At 41.4% G+C, this 27,504-nt stretch overlaps 1 protein-coding gene across 1 annotated transcript; it reads left to right on the top strand.

Moving 5' to 3' along the window:
- The first annotated feature begins 1,327 nt into the window (after window positions 1–1,327).
- LOC141614522 (uncharacterized) lies at window positions 1,328–27,504 on the top strand. Its single transcript, XM_074433267.1, has 4 exons — window positions 1,328–1,592; window positions 3,672–4,595; window positions 26,310–26,428; window positions 27,427–27,504. Exons 2-4 carry the CDS (start codon window positions 3,686–3,688, stop codon window positions 27,502–27,504), a joined length of 1,107 nt encoding a protein of 368 aa, XP_074289368.1. The 5' UTR covers window positions 1,328–1,592; window positions 3,672–3,685.

Here is a 27,504-nt window from a genome sequence, read left to right as displayed (position 1 = left end):
CGCAGAAAATCCTATCAACGACACACAAACCATAGATACTTGGTCATTTCCCGACGAGGATATACTTCAAACAAATGTAGACTCCTGGGATCTATACTTTGATGGAGCATCAAACTTAAGAGGATTCGGAATAGGAGTGTTGCTCATTTCTCCTGAAGGTGAGCATACACCGATTGCTGTCAAACTCGACTTCGGGGTGACAAACAACGCTGCAGAGTATGAAGCTTGTCTCATTGGACTACATGCGGCAGTAAGCTTAGGAATCAAAAACCTCCGAGTACATGGGCATTCATCACTGATCATCAACCAAGTCACAGGATCTTGGAAAATCCGAAGTGAAAGTCTTGCACCCTATCAAGCTAGGATAGATCAAGTGGCTCAATTGTTTGACCACGTAACATACCTACACCTACCTCGGGAGGAAAATCAATTTGCAGACGCTCTTGCGAAGCTTGCATCTTTGATAAATATGCCAGATCACATGATGGACATGTTGGAGTTAGTGTCCTCCACAATAGTGCGTTAACATAATAAATCTCATTAATAGAATATCATCAGATATTTAATTATTTGATCCTCGTCAGTTGATTAACGTAAATCGATAACGGTTGGCTGACTAGAGTTTGACGTTATTGTCGTGAGAGGCGGTGATCAATCGCCCCTTTCGGTCACACCTAAAGGAACGAACCCAAATTGATAACTAATTAATTGTATGAGATACAATTCATTTAGTCCCTTGATTTATAGACTAAGAGGTTAGTCGATTATTGTTAGAGAGATTTCGAGTTGCGAACTCGAGGAGCGGCAGTTATTATTTAATTATGCGATAATTAAATAATAAGTTTTGGGAAACGGGTTTTAGTTAATTAACTGTTAATTTACTAAAATTGTACTAATTGATTAATGTGATTAATATTAGTACGTAAATAATATGTGTAGTGGTACACGTATATTTCTAAGAGTGAATTGACGAATTTATTATGGAAGCATTTAAACATGATACGATGTTTAATATGATAATTACACGGATTTGTGCGACAAATATAAAAACCAACATGGACCCGTATATGGTCATGTGGACCGTGTAAAATAAGTGTAATGGATGATTACTCACATAATCATTTTACTTTATTTTGTATACTACCATAATTTATCTTATATAAGATTTTGCATGTGATGTAAGATGAAAAATATAAGACAAAGTTTATACTCTCCATCACTCCATCATATTCCACCCGCCACTTCCCTTCCTTCACTCCATCTATTTATTCACTTCTTCACACTACCTTACTTACACATAATTCATTATGTTTTGCATGTAAAAAAAGCTCTTCCTTCTCTCTACAATAATTCCTCTCTAGTATACTATTATTACTAAGAATAGTTAGTAATATTACTAGTATTATTATCAAGGGCACATATTAATAAGTTACTAGTTCTTACTTATTAATATTATTTGGGTTGTTCTTGGGTGCTACTTGGAGGAGACTTTCTAGTTGAAGGTTATACAAGGAGGATCATCCACATATATTTAGCTCAAGAACAAATTAGTAAGGAGAACTAATTTGTGCCCATTTTACCTTATATTCAATGTAAGGAAATTGTTTTTCCTTATACTTTGTTTTTATGCTTTCATATTAGCATGCATGTTACATAGATCACATAAACATCAATTTATGAGATAAATTAATTTTATTAGAGAGTCTAATATGGATCTATGATCCTTCAAGTGGTATCAGAGCATAGGCTTGTAATTTGCATGTTGATTTTAAGCATTTTTATGAATTATGAGATAATTAGTAAAAACTCAAAAAATTGTGTTAGAAGAGGTTTTGGCACGAAATTTTTTGGGACATGCATACCTACTGATCTCAAAAGGTTTGTGGAATTTTTTGGTGATTTGTCAAGTAATTTTGCTAATTTTAATGATTTTTGGTAGAAAACCGAGTCAAAATGTCGCATTTTAGTGAAAAATTGACTAAAATTGGTTAAATGTTGATTCGGTGCATGGCCTTTTTATGGTAGTTCATGCATGTTTTCTACTAATTGTATGCAAAAGGTTGAAGGTTGGTTCGAATTTTTTGCATGTTTATTGATTTTTTTTGAGTAAAAAGTCGATAAAAGTCCAATTAATTAATCATAATTTCGAAATTTGTGATTCTGCCCATGATAAATTTATGTACATTTAAGAATATTATTTAAATGTCAAAAGTGATTTTGCATGTGTGTTTTCACCTTGTTTTGATGATTTATTGGTTTTAGTGGTTAAAAACCGATAAATATCGATCTTTTTCTTCACAAAATTTATCCGAAATTTTGGGCAATTTTTATGACTTTTTGGTGTTCTTGGGAGTGTTCCAGAATACTAAAAATTTTTGTTTCAATTGTTTGGGTAATTTTTCAATTATTTTGGATTTTTACTTAAATATTATGATTTTTCCGATTTAATTAGCAAATTATCACCAAACCAAACTAATTATTTATCATAAAATTAGTGAGGACTAATTTTTAGGTTCAAAACAGTTTGGACAATTAGTTTGGACTTAAATGAGATTTAAGAGTTAATTATTGATTTTTACATGTTAAAAATCGATTAAATCCACAAAACCGAGATGGATACCAATGAAGATAGGTAGGGCGATTTTGGCATCATATTTACAGCATTTTAAGCATATTTATTTAAGTTGAATGAATGATTGTCATTTATTTAAAGTATTTATCTTTTGTACCTAGTATGGCCTAGTTAATTTTTAATCGTTATTACCCGAAATGAATGGGAATATCGATTTGTTTGTAATTAAATACGATCTCGTATCGTCGGTTTGTAATTAATTAATAGTTTTATTCATTTTATTAATTAATGTATAATAGGAATAGCTATGTAATTCATTTGTAATAGTTATTTTACCGGCATTTCCAAAAGACGGATTACAACGAGACGGAGTCTTTTTTTTGGAAGGTGTTCCAAATCCCACAAGGAAGATCCACTTATGGAGTAAAGAGGCAAGGGACCAAGGAGTTGGTTTCCGAAATGTAATAGACTAGTTGTTTACTAACTAGGAGGCCATACTAGGATTTATTCATATGCTTACATGTTTGCTTGTTTTATTTTCGCGCATGCCAAAATCGCCATTCACATGCATTTTATTTTTTCGCGGTTGTCAATTCACGTCATTTACATTCACTGAATTAATTCACTTATAAGGAATTTATGACTAAATTGACAAGATCTCTCACATAACTAAAATTGAGATTAGCCTTACCAATTAGTAACACCTATGAATCTCTTGTTCATTAGAGCCACGCTCGCCCAAGCGGGGTGTTCTCTTTTTACCTTGGGTAAGTAGGGTGGTAAGCGGTTATCACACGCCAAAATTGGTTGGACTCAACGGGATATAAGACGGTCTTGTGTTCCGGGGCTAGTAGATAAATTTGAGGAAATTTGTCGACCAAGAGTTCTAGAGGTAGAATTAGTCAACGTGACTTACCGAATTTACGCAATTATGGGATGTTTCGCCCAAGCGATGCTCATTTTTGTTTAATATTTGGGTCTTGGAATCATTTATATAATTTAGTGGGAGGTCATTATATAAATGCTAAAACTTGCTAAACATGTTTTTACAAGTAATTTTTAAAAAACAATGAATGTTAATTTTCCCTTTTTGTTGTAGCATTTTAATTCGCAATGGCAACTTCATCAACTCCATCGACTACTTCACTAGGCAAAGATTCATGGCTAAGGTCCGTAATGGACAAATGTATTTTAAAAGATGACGGTAGTAACTTTCTTGAATGGGAATCCAACATCAAAAGTGCCGCGTTGTCCGACAATGTGCTCACTTACTTGATCGATGCTCCTCCTATTGAGCCTGGTGCAAGAGCTTCATCGGCGGTGCGGACCGCCCATGATGACTATGTGAGGATGTTGAATGATATCAAGAATGTGTTGATATGGTCAATATCGCCAAACCTCAAGCTATCATGCATTTCTTTAAATGCTTACGAGATATTCACTCGTATGATCACTATGTTTTCACAAACACCTAAAGTCCGTCAATACGATGCGGCGGCACGCTTCTTTGAAGCTAAGCTTGAGAGGGGCCAAAAGGTTGGTCCCCATGTCCTTAAAATGGTCGAATATGTTGACATCCTAGAGCGTCTAGGGTGTAAGATTCCTAAAACTCTTGTGGTGGATCGTATCCTTCACTCACTCCCCACCAAGTTTGCCCACTTTAGGGTAAACTACAACATGAATGGTATGGATAAGAGTTACCATGAAATTCATGCACTCCTCACCCAAGCGGAGAGGGATATGGAGGCTAGTGGGAGTGAAAAGGGAGATGTTTTAACCATGAAGTTAAAGAACATGTCTCTTGGAGTCAAGAAAGGAAAAGGGAAAGAAAAGTCCCAATTCAAGAAATCGTCAAAGAAAATTGACAAGGGAAAGGGGAAGGCCGTTGTGAATGGCAATCCCAAGGCAAAAAGTGTCAAGCTCTCCGAGGCCGAATGTTTCCATTGTAATGGGAAGGGGCATTATAGGAGGAGTTGTCCCAAATACTTGGAGGATCTCAAGGAAGGGCGTGTGACGCCTATTGGTATGATTTCCTCTCTCTATGTGATAGACGTTAATTATGCTTGTACTTCCACTTGGGTACTTGATACCGGATGTGGCTCTCACCTTTGTAATCATTTGCAGGGTATAAGGGACGTGCAAGCACTAGCAAAAGGTGATGTGGATCTCCGCATGGGCAATGGAGCTAGAGTAGCCGCCGTTGCCGTAGGGACCTATGTGCTCACTTTAGCTAGTGGTTTAGAGTTGTATTTAAATAAGTGTTATTTTGTACCAACTTTAACTAAGAACATCATCTCCATTTCCGCGTTAGACGCGGAAGGCTTTTGTTTTATGATTAAGGACAAGTGTTGTACTTTTTCTTTAAATGATGTGGTTTATGGCAAGGCCATTTCAATTGGAGGCATTTATGTTTTAAATGATGTTAATGACGTTTATCATATGGAAACTAAAAAGCTCAAAAAGGGTGATCCAAACGAATCCTACCTTTGGCATTGTCGTTTAGGCCACATAAACGAAAGACGCATTAAGAGACTTGCTTCATCAAAAGTGCTCAAACCATTTGGTTTCGAATCTTATGGTACATGCGAGTCTTGCCTTTTAGGCAAGATGACTCGTGCACCTTTTGCGGGAAAAGGGACACGAGCAAGTGAGGTTTTGGCTCTCATACACACGGATGTGTGTGGACCATTAACCATCACCGCTAGAGGAGGTTTTCTCTACTTCATTACTTTTATCGAGGACTTAAGTAGATATGGGTATGTCTACTTAATGAAGAACAAAAGTGAAGCCTTTGACAAGTTCAAAGAGTTTCAAAAGGAAGTAGAGAACCAATTGGATAAAAAGATAAAGACTCTACGGTCCGACCGTGGTGGTGAGTATCTAAATATTGAATTTGATTCACACCTAAAAGATTGTGGTATAGTATCACAATGGACTCCCCGGCACACCGCAATTAAATGGTGTGGCGAAAGGAGAAACCGAACTTTACTTGATATGGTTCGGTCAATGATGAGTCTAACCGAGCTTCCTAGTTCATTTTGGGGTTTTGCCCTCTTGTCTGCAGTGTTTTCACTAAATCGAAGCCCGACTAAAGCGGCCGATAAGACTCCATACGAGATATGGACAGGGAGAGTCCCTCATTTGTCATTCATGCGTATTTGGGGTTGCGAAGCGTACGTTAAGATCAAGTCCGACAATAAGCTTGCACCCAGGTCCGACAAATGTCTTTTTGTAGGATATCCAAGGGAAACATGTGGCTATTACTTCTACAATAAACACGAGAACAAAGTGTTTGTGGCTCGTGATCTTTGTCTTCCTAGAAAAGGAATTTATTTCTAGGAGACAGAGTGGGAGAAAATTTGAACTTGAAGAAGTTCGAGAGCCACAAACCGAGAATGAGGTAGAGGAGAACGTGGAGGATAGCATTCCCTCTTCCCTCGAAACGGTAATTATTCCTAGAAAGTCAAGTAGGATTTCTAATCCACCCGATCGCTACCTTGGTAACATCGAAGAAGATGGTGTTTTGTTACTTCTTGAAAGTAATGAACCCACTACCTACAAATCGGCCATGTCTAGTCCCGACTCCTCGCTTTGGCTAGAAGCCATGCGGTCCGAAATGGATTCCATGTACGAGAACCAAGTATGGGACTTGGTGGATTTACCTGAGGGAGTGCGACCTCTTCAGTGTAAATGGATATACAAAATTAAACTCGGCGTGGATAAACATGTGGATGTTTACAAAGCTAGATTGGTGGCAAAAGGTTTCACCCAAGTTCATGGTTTACACTATGACGAAACCTTCGCTCCGGTCGCTATGCTTAGGTCCATTAGGATAATCTTAGCGGTTGCCGCATTTAATGATTATGAGATTTGGCAAATGGATGTCAAAACCGCCTTTTTGAATGGGATTCTAGAAGAAGAGGTGTACATGATACAACCCGAAGGTTTTGTGGATACATCTAACCCTAAGAAGGTGTGTAAGCTCAAGAAGTCCATTTATGGTCTTAAGCAAGCATCTAGGAGTTGGAACCATCGCTTTGATCATGTCATTAAACAATACGGATTCACTAGAAGTGTGGAAGAACCGTGTTTATACATGAAGTTTAGTGGGAGTAAGGTTGTATTCCTTGTCCTATATGTGGATGACATATTGCTCATTGGGAATGACATTCCATCGCTCACTTCCGTTAAGGAGTGGCTAGGGAAACACTTCCAAATGAAGGACTTGGGAGAGGCACAACGAATCTTAGGTATCCGGATCTATAGGGATAGGTCCAAGAGGATACTAGCATTGAGTCAAGAAGCTTATATTGACAAAGTTCTTGACCGGTTCAATATGAAAGACTCCAAGAGAGGATTTCTACCTATGGGCCAAGGGATTACTTTGAGCAAGTCACAGTCTCCCTCTACCCCTAAGGAAATTGAACACATGAAGACCGTCCCTTATGCTTCCGCTGTTGGGTCTATCATGTATGCTATGATTTGCACTCGTCCCGACGTTGCGTATGCTTTGAGCATGACAAGTCGGTATCAAGCCAAGCCTGGTGAGAGTCACTGGATAGCCGTAAAGAACATCCTTAAGTACTTGAGAAGAACTAAGGATTGGTTCTTAGTGTTTGGAGGAGAAACTGAGTTGTGTGTAAGAGGTTACACGGACGCAAGTTTCTAAACCGATCGGGATGACATGAAATCCCAATCCGGCTACGTGTTTATGCTAAATGGAGGAGCTGTTTCTTTGGAAGAGCTTCAAGCAAAGTGTTACTGCGGATTCTACAAAAGAGGTGAGTACCTTGCGGCGTACGAGGTCGCGAAGGAAGTTGTTTGGATTAGGCAATTCATGGAGGGGCTAGGAGTAGTCCATTCCGCCAAAGATCCTATCACTCTATATTGTGATAACGGTGGAGCTATTTTTCAAGCCAAAGAGCCTAAGTCTAGTAACAAATCTAGACACATTGAAAGGAAATACCCTGTAATTAGAGATTATGTGGAAAGGAAGGAAATTGACATTTGTAAGGTTGGGACAGATGACAACATTTCTTGATCCTTTAACCAAGCCTTTATCAAAGGCTAAGCATGATGGTCATGTCGTCTCTATGGGATTGAGACGAGTACTAGATTTTCTTTAGATTATGGATATGTAATAATTGGATAGTGTATCTTTTATTATATATATGATAATCACATTCATTGTTTTCGTATTAATTCTTTTATGAATTTTTATTTAGTGTGACTAAATTTTAATACCTTGTTTATCCGAATAAGTTGTGGAGACAATGTTGAACACTATTCAAGTGAATAAGATGAACATTGTATTTTGTCCCTAGTCACTTAATGAGGTGACGTCTCGGAGTGACTAGATTGTGAGTCGATTGATGGTTGTTCAACACCATAAGGTCATATATGATGACTGGTCGATTACATAGGCGGAGTGTGTGACACTTTGCCGGACAGTGACCATTTAGAGAGTCCCTAAGTTCTATTATAGACGCCTGGTCGTGGCGGGGATCTCTAAGATGTTCTAATGAGTCGATTCTTTTGATTGGAGACTATTATCCGAGCGGTGCGTTTCCGAGTGACTTTGGTTTTTGTCCTAGGTCGTGCCGTGAAAGGAGGCCAAAAGGGCATTTACTAGGTCATGGTGAGTCAGATTGTGCAATAGGATAGATAGGGCATACAGAAATTGTCCACCCACGTTGGGTAACTATATCTCAAGGCCACTCGAGGAGTTAATGACTACAAATGCGTGGCCACGCTAAGTAAGTCTGTGAGAGATTTTTCCGGTCGGGTAGTCACACTCCCGATCGAGAAAACCACTCGCGATGTGTTCATGTGCAAGTGCGACCTGAAAGACACCTTGCATTGAGTGGGAGATTAAAACGGACAAGAGAATTGGTAGCGCACACCTTGTGTCGGACAAGTGGGAGATTGTTGGAGTTAGTGTCCTCCACAATAGTGCGTTAACATAATAAATCTCATTAATAAAATATCATCAGATATTTAATTATTTGATCCTCGTCAGTTGATTAACGTAAATCGATAACGGTTGGCTGACTAGAGTTTGACGTTATTGTCGTGAGACGGCGGTGATCAATACCCCTTTCGGTCACACCTAAAGGAACGAACCCAAATTGATAACTAATTAATTGTATGAGATACAATTCATTTAGTCCCTTGATTTATATACTAAGAGGTTAGTCGATTATTGTTAGAGAGATTTCGAGTTGCGAACTCGAGGAGCGGCAAATATTATTTAATTATGCGATAATTAAATAATAAGTTTTGGGAAACGGGTTTTAGTTAATTAATCGTAATTTACTAAAATTGTACTAATTGATTAATGTGATTAATATTAGTACGTAAATAATATGTGTAGTGGTACACGTATATTTACTGAGTGAATTGGACGAATTAATTATGGAAGTATTTAAACATGATACGATGTTTAATATGATAATTACACGGATTTGTGCGACAAATATAAAAACCAACATGGACCCGTATATGGTCATGTGGACCGTGTAAAATAAGTGTAATGGATGATTACTCACATAATCATTTTACCTTATTTTGTATACTACCATAATTTATCTTATATAAGATTTTGCATGTGATGTAAGATGAAAAATATAAGACAAAGTTTATACACTCCATCACTCCATCATATTCCACCCGCCACTTCCCTTCCTTCACTCCATCTATTTATTCACTTCTTCACACTACCTTACTTACACATAATTCATTATGTTTTGCATGTAAAAAAAGCTCTTCCTTCTCTCTACAATAATTCCTCTCTAGTATACTATTATTACTAAGAATAGTTAGTAATATTACTAGTATTATTATCAAGGGCACATATTAATAAGTTACTAGTTCTTACTTATTAATATTATTTGGGTTGTTCTTGGGTGCTACTTGGAGGAGACTTTCTAGTTGAAGGTTATACAAGGAGGATCATCCACATATATTTAGCTCAAGAACAAATTAGTAAGGAGAACTAATTTGTGCCCATTTTACCTTATATTCAATGTAAGGAAATTGTTTTTCCTTATACTTTGTTTTTATGCTTTCATATTAGCATGCATGTTACATAGATCACATAAACATCAATTTATGAGATAAATTAATTTTATTAGAGAGTCTAATATGGATCTATGATCCTTCAGGACATGCCTTTGTGCATCGAACGACGGTCAGAGCCGGCTTATGTCCACCAAATCACCGATGAAGAAGAAATCGCACAGGAGCCATGGTTCCAAGCAATCCTGAATTTTAAACTTAATGGTACCTATCCGCCAGATATGGACAAGAGGGGACAACGTGCTATACGCCTATTAGCTTCCCAATACATTCTGATGCAAGGAGAATTATACAAAAGAACACCTCTTGGTGTAGTCCTACGCTGCCTTGATCATTCACAGGCACGAAAGGTGATGGAAGAAGTCCACGATGGAGAATGCGGTCCTCACATGAGTGGACCTATGATGGCAAAGAAAATCACACGTTTGGGATATTATTGGACCACAATGGAATCTGATTGTATCAAATACGTAAGACATTGCCATAATTGTCAAATCTTCGGGAATGTACAACATGTCCCTCCTTCATTGCTATATACGATGACATCTCCTTGGCCATTTTCTGCATGGGGAATTGACATAATCGGAAAGATAACCCCAGCCGGAACAGGAGGTCACTATTTCATTCTAGTAGCAATCGACTACTTTACCAAATGGGTAGAAGCGGCTTCCTACACTGGTCTTACGGCTAAGAAAGTGGCAAAGTTCATACAAAACAACATTATCTGTCGATATGGTTGCCCACATGAGATCATTAGCGACAATGGGTCACACTTCCAAGCTGAAACCGAGCAATTGCTAGCCAAGTACAAGATTCAGCATCACCACTCTTCGCCCTATAGACCACAGACTAACGGTGCAGTAGAGGCAGCGAATAAGAATGTTGTCACAATTCTCAAGAAAATGACCGACAACTACAGAGATTGGCCAAGCAAAATACCCTTTGCCTTATGGGGGTATCGTACATCTGTCAGGACGCCCACTGGGGCTACTCCTTTCTAGTTGACATACGGCATGGAAGCCGTACAACCAGTCGAGCTAGAAATACCATCCCTGCGTATTTTACTAGAAAGCCAAATCCCGGAGGCCGAATGGAAGAAGGATAGATATGGAGAACTCATCCTCCTGGATGAACGTAGGCTGCGCGCTTTGCATAATGTCCAAACATATCAAGCACGTATCAAACGAGCTTTCAACAAAAGGGTTAGGCCAAGAAACATCAAAGAAGGAGACTTAGTACTCAAATCGGTTAGAGCTCTTTTACCTGTCGACCCAAGAGGAAAATTCAAACCTAATTGGGCCGGGCCATTTCTAGTCAAATCCATACTCTCAGGGGGTGCGGTTAGGATCACAGACCTAGATGGGAATGAGTTTTCCAACCCCACGAACCTTGACCAATTGAAACGATACTATGCCTAGAATAAGACCAAGCACATGCCTCGCGTAAACCCATGTGTCGCTCTTGTGGCACTAAATAGACGGCCCCTGGCCAAGCTGAAATAAGCTAAGTGTCACTATGCTCTTGCATTTTGACAAGATTGTCATCCTCATATCATCAAACAAACTAAATTCGCACCTTGAGAACAAGCAAAAGCTCATGCTTATTTTCTATGTTCATTACAAGCTCTTGCTTCGAACAATTATTCTTTTACATTTACTCGAACTACGCACAAGGGTTTGATTTCGCTTTTTTAAGTGAATACGTAGGCAATCCTTCACAGGATTCAACCCATTATATCTAAAATGTAAATAGAAGGACATTTGCTGTGCATTTGAAATTCGATAAGAATAATAAAAGAAAATCACAACGGTTTCATAACCATTTAACTTTTTTTATTCCATTTGCTTTCTAAATAGTACGTTACATAATAAAAAATAGGCTAGGATTCTAAAAAATCCCTCCTTTTTATTACAACAATAACAATAATAATCAAATAATAAATAAAGACTCGGGCTATTCTTCCATCTTCCCTTTGCCCTTGTCATTCTTGTCATATTTCTTGTCACGACCTCGAGCTGGGCGCTCTTGCACCACTTCAGACCTAATCACCAACGGTCTTTCTCGAGGCCTGACTCTTCCACTCTTGCCAACCACCATTTCTGCAACAGGAGTAGTCTTTGATTTCTTTGAAGGACGAATGACTTGAAGCCCGGCTTCTTCTTTTCCCTCTGTCAGATGCTTCTCTTTCTCTTTCTCTCCCTCGCGCACCTTGTAATCAACGGGTTCGCGTTTCCTCAGTCTCTCACGCTCTTCTGGAGTTGCAGCCTTTCTCCACCTCAGATAGGAATCTAACACCCACAAAGCATTGGCGGAGAAGTTCAAGAACCACATGTTTCTTTGGGCCCATTTAATAGCCCACTCTCTTCGACTCTCGGTGGTAAGCGCCAAGGCAGTCTGCGGGACGGTGTCAAGCCTCGGGATCGTCTGCTTCAGCCCAACTTGCTTCATCAGTCTTTCCGGAAAGATACATACCATGAACTCCAATCCCGGAATGCGCACGGACCTAGTGGGATCCAAAGAAGACACTCCAGTAACAGACTTGAGGTGCCACCACGGTACGATCCACCTAATCAACGGACCATCATCACTTTTCAGCTTGTTCTTCCAATAATCGCAGACCCGGGTGAAGTCTACCATGTACAATCGCGTCCTCATCGCAATCATACGGGAATGATAGGAAAGTGCCTGAACTGGGGGCTCGATCAATCGGAGCCGTTCCATAAGCCAAACCTACCAAAAGCAGGTATTAGACAACAAAAAAAAAAAAACAAAAAACGAAAAAAAGAAGAAAGAAAAGAAAAAGAAAAGAAAAGATGTCTTTTACCTGCAAAATGACCGGACTCCCCAAGAACGGCAGATCGCGGTTGGATTTCCTATTATCCAAGCCCAAAATAATCTCCCCTAAGCATAAACAAGCTGGGCTCCGGCGCAGCTCCATTTGCTCGATAAGGCACAAAAGACGAGGGTCACCTCTCAAGTCTTCATCAACATGCCCTTGGAAGACATACACATGCAACAAGCAAAAGCCAAATGCTCTCCTCCGAGCAACATAAGAGACAGTAGGGTCGGCCCTGTTGATGAATCGATCAATAAAGTCCAACATTCTCACACCTTTCGGGGTAACTAGACGATCCACCTCAAGTCTGGCCAGTCCAAGCAAGTCTCTGAATTTGCTCTTATACCCTTGAGAAGTGGAAGGAATGGCAGGTAAATGTTCGGGATCCCATCCACCAATAGCAGCTATTTCTTCAGGAAATGGGCAAACGTCACCCCCTGGGAACGCGAAAACATGATAATTCGGGTCCCAATAGTCAAGGCAAGCATCCAAGAATGGTTTTACAATTTTAATGAGTTTCAAACTCAATAAAGACCCAAGGTTATAAGCACCCATGTCGTGCTTCTCCATATTTGAAAATTCATTGGTCCATTCCTTCAGGCGGATCTCCAAAGTATTCATGATGGTAATTTTCTCTTGAAGATTTATTTTGGGAGTTCTTATGTGAGTAGACGAAGAAAAGACGGAAGATTTATGTGAATTAAAACTCCATCGACGCTTCTATTTATACTAATTGTTGTTTCCAAAAATCCGCCAGAACAGACCAGCTTTGGAACAGGCGCAGCACCTGCTGCGCCTCTTCAAAGGGACGCAGCTCATGCTGCGCCTCTTCCCCAGTCTCGTTCCTGTGATTTCCGCGTTGGATCTTTCCTAATTCTATAACGCATGATTTCCTATTCTTGCGAGGTTTTATTTTGGTAAATACGAGGAGATCACCATACTTCAAGTTTCCTAAATTCGCGGGCACGCATTTCGAGGCGACGTCGGAACCTTCGCCATTTCGTCACACTTAATTCTTTTTTTTAGGGAATAATTTCCTTTTAATTTTGTTTTGTTTTCAACACTTCATTTCTACATCTCTACACTTATAGATTTCTCTTTTTTCTTTTTTTAGGGGGTAACCCTCCCTACCGTCAGGTCATTTCCGGCAAAATTTTTGCATTTTCGTGTTCTTTCGAGTCTCGTTTTGCGCTAATTAAGGCCACATGTGTATAAAATGTATGTTTTGCGTGATTTCCATGTAAATTCCGGCAGCATGACGGCGTAAACCGTTATCTACCAAACCTGTTCAAAAACTAACCTGCAGATATAAGCAACACAACCCAGCAGCAAAGGCACTCAGGCCATCGTATATACACCAAATGAAGAAAATGTACAAGCAAACTGGGGGCTTGCGCCCCATACGAAGTCCAAAAAATGTTCAAATCAGATGTCCAAACGTACAAGTCTACAAGTCTACACAAAACTACCGCTGGGCACCCTCCAACTCAGCAACTCTTGCCGTAAAAGCGGCGATCTCGGCATCCCGAAACTCGAGCTCCCTCAACAAGCGAGCTGTCTCCTCCCGAGACTGGGTCAACTCTCGCTCCAGCTCGCGGCCACCCTGTAAACAGCAATAAATTGGCTCATGTCAATCAATTCAAGCAAAATCGGAAATCAAAAATCAAAAGAAATCAAATGAGGTTCACACCTGACGACCTCGACTATCGACGAGTGCCTCAATGGCAGTAGCTCGCAGCCGGTTGACCACCCTCCATAGTGCCACAAATCGGGACGGCGCAACCTGCATTTCAAAGAAAGTTCTCAGCAAATTGAACAAGTCCAATCAAATATGTTCTTACACGAAAGTCATATAAGCTAGAAGCTCACCCTCCGAATCAGATGCTGCCAGTCGTCTAGGCCAGCATCCGTCACCGCTACGTCAAAGTCACGCAGCTCGGAGATCGTCGTCCTCCCGGTCGCGTCAGTGTACTCAAGAGTCTCGGGGTACACTGGGGGCTCGATGCCCGCCGCCTCGACCACCTGCAAAGACAAACAATTCTCTTTAATCGATGATCTTTCATCGTATTTCTCAAAATCAAAATCAAGAAAAAATAAAAGATACTCACCACTACCGGCCAGTACGCCAACCTCCCGTAAAGGAACGCCGAGTAATCCTCGCCAAGGAGAAGAAGGTCGTCGCCACTGGCACCAGCCAGGTCCGCCTCCCTCTCAGCATCAGAAGGCGCCCTAAACATCGTCCTGGGAGGATCAACGGGAACCGTCAACGCGTCCCGAGAGCACTGACGAGCCAAACGCTCGCCCAGATACCACACATGACCCATTGACGTCCACAACAGCAGCCGACTCGGGCTCCTAGGTCGGAGGACCTCAGCAACAAAAGGAGGCGCTCCAGCGTACTCCGCCCAAGGTCTGGGCACCCACTGCGACAAGACAAGGCAAAGATCATTCCTATGATCAAGTAAAGGCAAAAGATAAGAAGTATAAATGGATACGAGTGAGATACTCACGCTGCTCAGCTGAAGGGCGTTCACATCCCGCCGGTAGACATTGTGAGAAGAACGCTTGCTCTTCGTCCGACACATCACCCAATCCCTCACCATGGGATAGGCCTTCTCCAGCGGCTCCGTCCTCTTCGGTGCGAGACTCGGGAAGTAGGAGTACACCCACGCCTGTAAAGCAGAATAATCAATGACGATCTTTCGGGACTCGGTAAAAGAAAGAATTTACTATTGGTCTAAAGGAAGGTTCATACCTCCACTAGTAGTCCAGGTCCGACTGCACCAGGAGAAGTCCCCTTCTCCATCAACTCCGGACGAACCATGGCCCTCATGAAGCGGATGAGGACCGCGAAACCAGCAGTGACCCAGTCCCAACGCCCTAGGGAACTCAGGTCAGAAAGAAAGGGAAGAAGCTTCGTCGACAGCCTCTCGCCCTTGTCTCCGAGATAAATCGAAGACAGAAACCACCACATCCACAAGCGAGCCCTCTGCTCAGCTGTAAAAGGAGGACGAGCCGTCTCCCTCCCATCGATCGTCACCAGCGCCGGGGTCTTCCCCGCAAAGTAGTCTCGAACGTAAGTACTGGGTACCAAACCCGGCACTGCAACGGCCTTCGGCGACAAGTTCCAGCCGATCAATCTCCTCGCCTCGGCCGAGTCCGCCCTCATGGCAGTCTCCGGCCACACCATCTCCTCGGTCCCACACGGCAGACCAGAAATCATGCCGTAATCCTCCAGAGTGACTCCCACCTCACCAAAAGGCAGCTGAAACGTGGAAGTCGTATCCCAGAATCGGTCCAAGAAAGCGCGAACCAGGCTAAGGTTAGTCCGCAACTTCCTCTTCACGATATCCCACCAGACCTGAACCAGAGGACCGATCGCTCCACGCTCGATCATGGCCCTCTCCTCCGCCGACAGCTGCTCGTAGTGCTCCATCGCTGTCGTGTAGCCCGAGAACGACCTGATGTTCCCGGCCTCCTATTATGATTTGAAACAAAGCTATCTTTAGTTTTGAATGGAATGTGAAAGAAATTTGGACAAAAGAATGAAAGAGGATGGATAATGAGAAGTGAATTCCTATTTACCAGACTCTTCACCGTCCTGTAGGACAAGTGACCCTCGGCAGCCCACACCAGGTGCCTACTCTCCCAGGTCTCGGCCCACGCAGGAGCTCCCCTCAGCTGACGACCCCCTCGCCCAACGTTGGCTCGTCTCGGGATCTCCTCCTCCTCGACGGCCTCCTCTTCGTGAAACTCAGCAGCCATCACCGCAGCGGTGAAGGCCTGCTCTAAAGCCTCCTCAATAGTAGTGGCGTCTATCTCCATGGAAGTCCTCCCAGAAGTAGAAGCATCATCCCCTGCAACATTAAAATAAATTCAGGCCGCGTCATACGACGACAAGCCTTTGGTTAAGGAGTTTTCGAGCCTTCAAAGTCCTGGAAACGCCCTTTCCGGCCATCTTTGGCCATATTCCCACCAACCCAATCACTCATGTAATAAATTGGGTCAAGTCAAGTCCAAGTCAAAGCCTAGTTCCGGGTTCGAGTCGAAAATTCGGCAGCATTTCGCTATAACGGTGGTTATGCCCTAAAAGGTGTCCTGAAAAGTTGTTACAAACCAAAATTCCGAGATGGTAGGAAGTTTACCCATCATTCAAGGATTCCAAATGTCAAATTTCATCGCAAATGGGCAATCATAAGGCTATTTTCGAAGCAATTTACGGTTTAGCTGTAAAACCGTCTCAAATTTCACTCAAGGGTTCAAAACTCGACCAAAATTCGAAGCAAATACATGGTTATGTTCCTAACATTGCCTACTATCCATTTCTAACATCAAATTGGCATGGCAAATCCATTTGGGGGAAAAGCCCCAAATTTTCGATCAAAAGGGTCGAAAACCCTAAATCTCGCGGCTCAAAATTCAACGAATGTAGATGATTAATACAAGATTGGAATACATACCTCGGTTAGTCATGTTTAATGCAAGCTTTTGGATCAAACCTCGACGGAAATGGTGAAGATTTGAGAGAGAAATTGCAAGAATTTGTGTTTCGAAATAATGAATACAATCCGTCTGATTTCGCGTTTTTACGCAGAAATAGCCAATTTGGGGAAAAGACGCAGCAGGCGCTGCGCCTCTTCCAAGAGACGCAGCTCTTGCTGCGCCTCTTCCTTGTGTTCCCTCCATACGAATTTTCAAAAATTCGTTATGAGTTCGTTATTTGTGGGCCCATCTTTGGTGCGCCTCTTCCCGCTGTTATATTCTTTTGGTCCATTTCGACAATTTTCTTTCGTTCCGGCCCACATTTCCAGCGCAGTAGTATTTTGCGGTATTTCTTACTCAAGATTTTTTCCCACGACGATCAAGATGTTCCTAGTCGTCAATATATTCCCCAGCGAGAGTTCATGACAGCCGATTGCACTTCTCGAGAGATGGAGTTTGTTTGAAAGCAGATACAAGCAGATTTTCCAGAAATGATTCAATCCAGACAGAGTCATTCCCCAGCAAGAGTTTGTTTGAGACCGACGCAAGCAGATTCAACCTCAAGTTTCGTAAGAGTTTGTTTGAGACCAACGCAAGCAGATTCAACCTCAAGTTTCGCCAGAGTTTGTTTGAGACTAACGCAAGCTGATTCACCCTCAAGTTTCGCCAGAGTTCGCTTGAGACCAACGCAAGCGGATTCCCCAGCAATTTCTACCGACGTCCTGCTGCTCTCAATATTTCTTGTTTCCCCACAGAGTTCACCCAAGGGTATTGATACGTGCATTTTATATAGTCTTTTTAGCCTAATTTATGCGCGTATCTTTATGCTTTTATCGTGGTTTTATGCTACGAAATGCCCCGAATTGCATACTTTGGAAGTTCTTGTATTAATTGCAGGAATGAGCTTAGAGATGCGGAATCAAGCCTAAAACATGTCCCTACGCATGCATTTAGGAGATGAGTTGAGTCGGAGCTTAGAAAGTACTATTTTGAGATGCGCACTGGAGTAAGGAAGTTAGGCGAGCCAAGAGAGTGCTTCAATTTGCTAGTTCCTGCTTGTAAGAGCCATATCTCGAGTTCTACAACAGTTATTAAGGTGATTCCAGTTGGAGGTGAAAGCTTATCCTCTTAGCTTTCCAACTCCACCAACCAAACCCTGTTTGGCCAAGTAACGTAGAAATGGCAGCCGTTTGAAATTCAGTGCGCAAAGCTGAGAACTGTTGCTGGAAAGTACTCGATCGAGTAGATTCAATTTATGGTTTGGTCGATCGAGCCCTTTTTCTACTCGATCGAGTGGTTTAAGCTTTAGTTACTCGATCGAGTGGTTTTATTCCCCTCGATCGAGTGGATTTTGCTACGGGCTGGGCTTTTTAGGTTTAATTCCGTCATTAGGTTTAGCTAATCCTATTTTTCTTATAAATAGGAAGTCAGTATGACGATGTAAACTCTCTCAGACACTTTACTTCGTTCCTTCACTTCTCTTATCATTTGTTACTGTTACTTTGCTACTGTTACTTTCTTCCGGATCAATTTCAGTAATTTTCCCCTTTCTCTTCTTCTTTAATTATTCTTTATGTTTATCGGCATTTCTTTATTTCTCGTTCTTATTATAATTATGTCTAGCTAATTCCCCTTAGTATGTTAGGATTAGGGAAGCCGTGGTAGCGATGTTTTAACTGACTTGAATAGGTTAGACTTGCGGTAGGAATTGTATTAGGCAATTTAACTGTTATCTGGTCGAATGAATGCATGCAGGAGACCATAAATTTAGTTAACCCCGACCTAGATCGAAAGATTGGAAGGGAAGGCTTGCTTAATTACAATAGGGTATTGCAGTGAGGGCGAAAGTTAAGCTGTTTACACTCTAGGGCGGTTTAAGGACCGAAAGGTGACGACCATAGCTCTTCTTATCAATAGTTTAATCGCCTCAGTATTCCCAATAATATAAGATCTGATAGCTGCCACGGTGGACCGACTCTTAGCATACTCCCTTTTCTTCTGTTAATTTCTCTTTTTCATTTCCCCCGCTTTAGTCTCTAGTTAGTTAAATCAATTCAAAACCCCCATTTCTGTGACACCCTGACAGACCGAGTTTAACAGATAATTAGCAACTGAGCCTCCCTGTGGAGATCGACCCTACTTACTACTAGCTATTAGTTAGTTATACTTAGGTATTTATTTTTGGTGTAGAAACGACCGCATCAAATTTTGGCGCCGTTGCCGGGGAGGCGACGCTTTTTATCTGTTTTATTTTGTTTGTCCTTTCGCCTCAAGGGAAGACTAAGTACCTTGAGGCTGTTCTTATCTTTTTATTTAGTGCTGTTTTGATAGGCTTACGGGTTTATTAGACAAAGCACGAGGGAGATTATCGAAGGGAAGGCTTGAGTACCTTCGATCCCTCTTGCCAAGATGACATCTGTCTCCCGACTAATTGCTCAGTTTGAAGCCCAAGCCGAGAAACCTGCTAGTTGGGAAAGGAAGAAATCTTGGGGATGTGGTTTCTTGAGCACAATGCATTTGTAGTTGTGCCGCCACATCCACCACATCAATGGCCACCGCAACAAGATCCTCATGATGATACATGAAAAAGAAATCGCGGAGTGAAATCCTTAATTCTAGAATATGATAGATACATGGGTACTCAAGTTCTTGAGTTGCGACCGAGATTGCTCGGTTAACATTTGGGTTGAATGATCGGCAACGTAAGAGGTGTACTTGACCAAGAGCGGTTTTTCCCATGAAGAACCCGCGTTGCCCGATGCTGAAAATGATTTCCATATTTCGGATGAAGAATTTCTATCGTATTTCCAGAGTGTATGCGAGGATATCCGCACTGTACGGGAAGAAAGTCCTCGATCGAGTAATATCTCTTCTCGATCGAGTGACATGCAGGAGGAAAGTGGTCGATCGAGTGATTTTGTTACTCGATCGAGTAAGATGCGGAAGGAAAGTGGTCGATCGAGTGATTACTCTGCTCGATCGACTGAATTGGCCATTGGGAGCTTTAATTCGTCACTTGGGTTCATATTGGATGACGAGTTTGACGATGATGAAGGTTACGGTGAACCCCCCTTATTCACAGCAGAGTCGGATACACTTGAAGCTGCGATTTACGGGATGGATTCCACTGAGGAGGTTGATGAAGAAGCAGCTGAGACGGTAATTGCTCCTAGCACGGATGAGGTAATACATTCCTTTGTCAGTGATTCCGTCGTTGAGAGCAACCAACCCGAGGTAGTAAGCAATAATTTCATTATTGTTTGTTTTAACAGTATATTGCCTCGTTTAATTTGTGCTCCTTCTTTTAATGCTACACCCTCTCATATGTGGACGCATAATTTAACGAATTTTCACCGTCCTTATCATTTCAAGTTTGCTAATCTGAATTGGAGCCCCAACTTATTGACGATTGCTCCCGCGCTCCTTTATTTTGTGGATAAATTTAGGAGCGCACATAGGAAATTTGTTAGACTTAAATGCTTACATATTTTTATTTCCTATTTCTGTAATCCACTTTTGTGCTACTTATGCTTTTGTGTAGCACATGCGCAGCTATTTGACAGGTTGCTGCGCGCTTTGAGCTGTTTTGATTGTGATTAGTTTGAGTAGCTCGAAGAAAAGAAGGTCGATCTGGGACCTGACTGAAGCTAGCGCTACCCGGGAGGCAACCCGGCGTTTTTTATTTTGCTTTTTATTTACTTTCAGTTGTAATAAATGGTTTTTATACCATAGACGGTCTCAGTTAAGCTTGCTTTTGTTGGTTTGCGGGTTGTTTTCATTGCGTTTGCAGGAATTACATTGAGGATTACTCGATCGAGTAGTTTTTCTACTCGATCGAGCACGGTAGCTGATGGATTCACTCGATCGAGTGATTAATCCACTCGATCGACCACCTGCAAGATGAGAACTACTAGATCGACTGGTATCTTCCTCGATCGAGCAGTTTTAGACGCCCATGTTACTCGATCAGCCACTGTATGACTGATATCGAGTATTGTGGACTTGGATTAGCTTCCTGAGACGGTTTTTCCGGGCCCTTAGCAACCTCCCATTTCATGGTCGGTTTGGGGAGGTCCCTTTATTCGCGCTATCTTGTGAGTTTTCCGCATTTTACTCTCTTTCTCCTTTCAGTTTGCATTTCCTTTCCATGTTTTGGTACAATGGGGGCATTGTACGGTTTGGTTTGGGGAGGTTATGCATCCATATCTACGTCTGCATCTTGTTTTTATTGCATTTCAGTTATCACATTTAATTTTCTGTTTGCATTGTTGTTATTTTTATAAAATTCAAAAATTCCATAAAAATCAGAAAATTGTTAAAAATTCAAAAATTCACGTTTAATTTAGCATATAGGTTGAGTCGGAACGGTAGATTTCAGTGATGAAATTGCACTGCATTTGTCTTTTTGCTTAAGCCTTGCATTGAACTATATATTCTTTTAGCTTTGTCTTTTGCATATCTACGAGTTAATGTTTAATTTAGCTGAACATATAGACTTGACCTGAGATTTTGGCAACCTACTTATATATTCTAAGATTTAGAGCCTTATAAACTGGTGTCATTTATGACCAGTTTCATGTAGGATTGTGAGTAGTTACTCCTTGCATAAAATGTATCATCAATTTGCACGTATATGAAATTCAATTGCTTTTTGCCGTCATACATTCGGGTTAGTGGTTGGTGTCACATGCAGGGAGGTGCTTACATTTCCCTTTTTTTTCGTTTTTACCCATAAACTCCACATTAGTCAAATTTGCCTGTTGACCCTTAGCTACATCCAAATTTAGCCTGCCTTGTCAAGCTAGTTTAGATTGTTTTGCGGTATATTGCCTATTGCATCAAATTTTGGCGCATATTCTGTTGAATTGGAGTTGGTAATTTATGAAGAAAAGGAGGTTGATGAAAAAAAAGACGTGAAAAAGAAGAAAAAAAAGAGATGTTGACAAAAAAAAAAAAAAAAAAAAAAAAAAGAATTCGAAAAAAAAAGGAATGAAAAACGAAAAAAATAGAAAAGAAAAAAAAAGATGTTGTTTGGTTGACGGTTTCTGTTCCTATGTTCTATCTTATATTATTTGAGGAGTATGTTTGGTTTGGTTTGGTGAGATTTTATGCCAGATGAAGGGCACGTGCTTAATTCATAATTGAGTTGGAATCGGATGTTGATATATGGCTTTGTTTAGGTACTAGCTTGATCACCTATACCTCCACATTCCCATAAATGTTTTGCCTTTTCTTACCCATTGCCTCACTTTACCATATTTTTGTAAGCCCTCGGCTGTGACAGGACCTTGTTTGGTTGGAATGTATGTACGGTAGCTAGAATTGTCTATCATATTAGTTGCATGCATGTTTATGTGGGTCGTAGTTTAGGTGAGCAACTATTTTTCTTTCTCTCTTACATATATATGTTCACCCTTTGCTTCATGAGAGAAGAGTGACCCGTGAGAGTCCATTGTTAAAGGTCTTGCAAGGTCGACGGTTCAGCTTTATTTATAAACATCCTATAACTCGTTTGCATTTGACTGTTTGCTATAAGTGTTAGTTTGTTTGCATTAAATTGGCTTAAGTGGGCATTTGTAGCTAGCTCTGAGTTATCTTTCCCGTTCCTTTAGTTGCATTTTAGTTTACTCGGGGACGAGTAAAGGTTTGGTTTGGGGAGATTTGATACGTGCATTTTATATAGTCTTTTTAGCCTAATTTATGCGCGTATCTTTATGCTTTTATCGTGGTTTTATGCTACGAAATGCCCCGAATTGCATACTTTGGAAGTTCTTGTATTAATTGCAGGAATGAGCTTAGAGATGCGGAATCAAGCCTAAAACATGTCCCTACGCATGCATTTAGGAGATGAGTTGAGTCGGAGCTTAGAAAGTACTATTTTGAGATGCGCACTGGAGTAAGGAAGTTAGGCGAGCCAAGAGAGTGCTTCAATTTGCTAGTTCCTTCTTGTAAGAGCCATATCTCGAGTTCTGCAACAGTTATTAAGGTGATTCCAGTTGAAGGTGAAAGCTTATCCTCTTAGCTTTCCAACGCCACCAACCAAACCCTGTTTGGCCAAGTAACGAAGAAATGGCAGTCGTTTGAAATTCAGTGCGCAAAGCTGAGAACTGTTGCTGGAAAGTACTCGATCGAGTAGATTCAATTTATGGTTTGGTCGATCGAGCCCTTTTTCTACTCGATCGAGTGGTTTAAGCTTTAGTTACTCGATCGAGTGGTTTTATTCCACTCGATCAAGTGGATTTTGCTACGGGCTGGGCTTTTTAGGTTTAATTCCGTCATTAGGTTTAGCTAATCCTATTTTTCTTATAAATAGGAAGTCAGTATGACGATGTAAACTCTCTCAGACACTTTACTTCGTTCCTTCACTTCTCTTATCATTTGTTACTGTTACTTTGCTACTGTTACTTTCTTCCGGATCAATTTCAGTAATTTTCCCCTTTCTCTTCTTCTTTAATTATTCTTTATGTTTATCGGCATTTCTTTATTTCTCGTTCTTATTATAATTATGTCTAGCTAATTCCCCTTAGTATGTTAGGATTAGGGAAGCCGTGGTAGCGATGTTTTAACTGACTTGAATAGGTTAGACTTGCGGTAGGAATTGTATTAGGCAATTTAACTGTTATCCGGTCGAATGAATGCATGCAGGAGACCATTAATTTATTTAACCCCGACCTAGATCGAAAGATTGGAAGGGAAGGCTTGCTTAATTACAATAGGGTATTGCAGTGAGGGCGAAAGTTAAGCTGTTTACACTCTAGGGCGGTTTAAGGACCGAAAGGTGACGACCATAGCTCTTCTTATCAATAGTTTAATCGCCTCAGTATTCCCAATAATATAAGATCTGATAGCTGCCACGGTGGACCGACTCTTAGCATACTCCCTTTTCTTCTGTTAATTTCTCTTTTTCATTTCCCCCGCTTTAGTCTCTAGTTAGTTAAATCAATTCAAAACCCCCATTTCTGTGACACCCTGACAGACCGAGTTTAACAGATAATTAGCAACTTAGCCTCCCTGTGGAGATCGACCCTACTTACTACTAGCTATTAGTTAGTTGTACTTAGGTATTTATTTTTGGTGTAGAAACGACCGCATCAGGTATCTCAGGTATGGTCTCTTCTTATGGCTGGCGAGCTTCCTTACGTAGTCTAATGGACTTTAAACGACCCTCCCCGATAGTCGACAGACTCTAAAATGTTCCCGACGACAGGTCCTTGGTTCAGACCCCTTGAGCCGCCTCGCGTCGCCATAGTCGTCAGGTTGTAATCTTCGATTGACCTGATGGCTATACTTTGACTTTCGCCTTGTCCAAGCCTCAGTCAAAGTGGGGGCTCTGTAGACACCTCGTTTATACACCCCTCGCAAACCACCCAGTGATGATTGGGCCGCATGTTTGGTACGCGGAACGATTTGTGACAGTTCGTAAGATTATCGTCAAGTGATCGCTCAAATATTAATGTCGACCTCTTAATTGTCATCTACGTCCCGATACGGTCGTTTTGGCAGTAATTAGAGTACATTCGGCGTCCGGGTCAAAAACCGTCTCCATTTTCTGATAACTGTTAAATCCCGAGTCGGAATGTTCTGGAATGTTCCGGATATTTCTATTCCATATTTTACAAATTTTATCTTTTGGAAAATAATATCCCGTAATATTCATATTAAATATTAAGGAATATCGGATTATTTCCGTCCTACCATAACTCAAACGCGGAGATCTTTCTTCAGCAAGAGGAAACCTCCTGGGAATAGACGCAGCAGGTGCTGCGCCTCTTCCAAGGGACGCAGCTCTGCTGCGCCTGTTCCTGGCTGAGTTCTGTCCCTGAACTCCGTTTCTGCCTTGACATAATTAATTAGTTTACGTTTAATTAACTATTATCCGTAATATCGCCTAATTCCTGTTCGTTAATTTATTCGATTCTTTTAATTTACTCTTTTATTCTTTTTCTCAAATTATCCGTTTTAAAGGTATTTTCGACATAAATCGCCTATCCCATTGTAATTATTGTGATTTTCTTCATTGTATTTACAATTATTGTATTTCTTTTATTGCTTGCATGCTTTCACATGTAATTGAGCATTAAATTCCAACTTCGACATTAATTGTATGCCTAACTAATTGTTCACCGACTTAGCTTAATTCTCACATGTTAGGATTAATCAATGGATGTTGCATTGCATGCATATAGCCGACGATATATCAAGTACGAATAAACTCCCTAATCATTAGTAGAGGCCGCTATCGAGGCGGGTGGGATTAGGTGTTCGATCAAAAGAGCTTCCTAATACGTACCCTCACCCCTTACTCCAGATCTCCGTGAGCACCCGTGTTCATTGGCATCCACGAGAGTCATTCTAGACATAGAATGCTAAGGGTAACGATTGCTTAGTGTTCATGTCACTACTTTGTGTCTTGACATGACACGAGGTATTCGAACGGTTCCAATTTCCCATAAAAATTGGTGGCGACTCCATACAAAATGCAAACGCTTGTTTTCGACCCTCTCGCCAAGCGCCCCCGTTGGCGGCCCGCTGTCCACACTTATCCAGGGCGTACGAGAGTCATTCTAGAGATAGGATGCTAAAGAGGGACGATTTCCTTATCTTTAGTTCCTATGTCAAACACTGCTTTGTGCTTCGATTTGACCGAGGTATAAAGTGGAATTCGAACGGGTTCCACGCATCCCACAAATGCTTGGTGGCGACTCCGAACATCTCTAATCGTTTCGAGACCCTTACCGAGACGAAACCGACCGATCTAAAACGATCCGGTCGAAGGCATTTTTACGCCGCCGAGCGTGGCTTTCAAAAGACCGCTGCATGTCCACCGATCGGACTGGCGTGCAGGTGGCCCACGACTACGGATCGGTAGGTGGCCCCCCAAATCCACAGACCGAGACGTGGCCCATGTCCACACTAGAACACCCTATGATCCTAGTGTACCATTGTGTAAAAACTTTAGCAAGAGTGTTTCCCAAGAAGAGTATGTTAAAATCCTAGGTAGTGTGATGTTTTTAATGAACTGTACTCGACCAGATATTGCTTATGCGGTTAGTAGACTGAGTCGTTATACACATAACCCTAGTAATGAACACTGGAATGCTCTTCGTCGTTTAATAAAATACCTAAAAGGACCAGTTGACTTATGTTTGCATTATGGTAAATTTCCCGCTGTGCTAGAAGGATATTGTGATGCAAACTGGGTTGCAGGTAATGATGAGATTTGTTCTACTAGTGGTTATGTCTTTACCATGGGTGAAGGTGCTATATCGTGGAAGTCCTCTTAACAGACTTGTATCGCACGCTCTACCATGGAATCTGAGGTCATAGCTCTTGAGTTGGCAGGACAAGAGGCTGAATGGTTGGGAAACCTTTTAGCTGATATACCAGTGTGGGGCGGACGGCTAACACCGGTCTCCCTGCACTGTGACTCGCAGACTGCTATTGGTGTGGCAAAGAATAGTGTTTACAATTCGAAAAAGAGACACATTCGAATAAGGCATGCTGCAGTTAGACAACTCCAAGACAACAGAGTGATTGCTTTGGACTATGTGAAGTCCGAAAACAATCTTGCTGATCCCTTTACTAAAGGGCTGGATAAGAGACTAGTCGTTGATACGTCGAGAGGAATGAGGCTTAAGTCCTTAGGTCAAGAGTGAGACTTGGCTAGGTCTAAAGCTTATATTCCTGTGGCGTTGTATGATTCATAACCTTGACGGTGGTGCTTTTGAGACGCACTTGATGGATCATACACCAGGTTGGACTTAGGTCCTTAATGACTCATGTAAGAAGTGCTATTGAGAAGCACTTGAGTCACCTACGTAGGTGTAACGATCATTAGACTATGAGAAGTCTTCTGAACACATCTATTAGTACCGAGGTAAACGCATAACTCTAAAAGAGCGCGTTGCACTTTCGCGGAACGATCTTAATCTGAAGGTATGATATGTGTTGTGGGGGGTATCGACCGAAGCTCAGCTAGGAATTCAAATCGCAAGATATTCTCTCGCTGTAAGTAAGTTGTTTCCTCATTGCACTAAAGTGCCAATTCAAATCGAAAGATATTGAGACCTAAGTATCCAATCCTTCCTTTACCCAGGAATTCTTGTTTCTCTTTCTGTGGCGCCCCTAGTGGGGGATTGTTGGGAAAATAGGGACTTTCTATGCCTTGAGTGTTTTTTCATTTGTCCCACATTGGTAGTGAAAGACTTGTTTTATGTATTTATATAACACCCCTTAACTTACCATATCACTAGTGGGTCTAGGGAGGCTTTTGTGGAAACCTTGCGAGGTGCTTAATTCAGCTCGCACACGCGCGCGCGCGCCGTGCCCATGCCCGAGTCCGGCCCGGATCCAGATTCGTGATTCGGGATTTGGGATTTGGCAATCGCTTGCGGCGGGCTGTGCCTATCTTTTTGGGCCCGAGTCAATTGAATGTGTGGTGTATGTTTTTCTGTTTTAGAAACAGAAACAGTCAAATTGTGACTGTCAGTTGGAGATAAATGATCCTGAAGAACAGGTCCTCTCTGCTGCATTTTAG

The sequence above is a fragment of the Silene latifolia genome, chromosome 11 (genome assembly GCF_048544455.1).
Source record: "Silene latifolia isolate original U9 population chromosome 11, ASM4854445v1, whole genome shotgun sequence".
Classification (NCBI taxonomy): domain Eukaryota; kingdom Viridiplantae; phylum Streptophyta; class Magnoliopsida; order Caryophyllales; family Caryophyllaceae; genus Silene; species Silene latifolia.
This window is presented reverse-complemented; position numbering and strand designations above follow the sequence as displayed.

Coding starts and splice junctions, on each gene's coding strand:
- LOC141614522 (XM_074433267.1), top strand. CDS start 3,686: ATGGCAACTTCATCAACTCCATCGACTACTTCACTAGGCAAAGATTCA. Junction 4,596..26,309: donor AGGGCGTGTGACGCCTATTG/GTATGATTTCCT, acceptor TTGAGTTGGCAG/GACAAGAGGCTGAATGGTTG. Junction 26,429..27,426: donor TTGGTGTGGCAAAGAATAGT/GTTTACAATTCG, acceptor TTTCTGTTTTAG/AAACAGAAACAGTCAAATTG.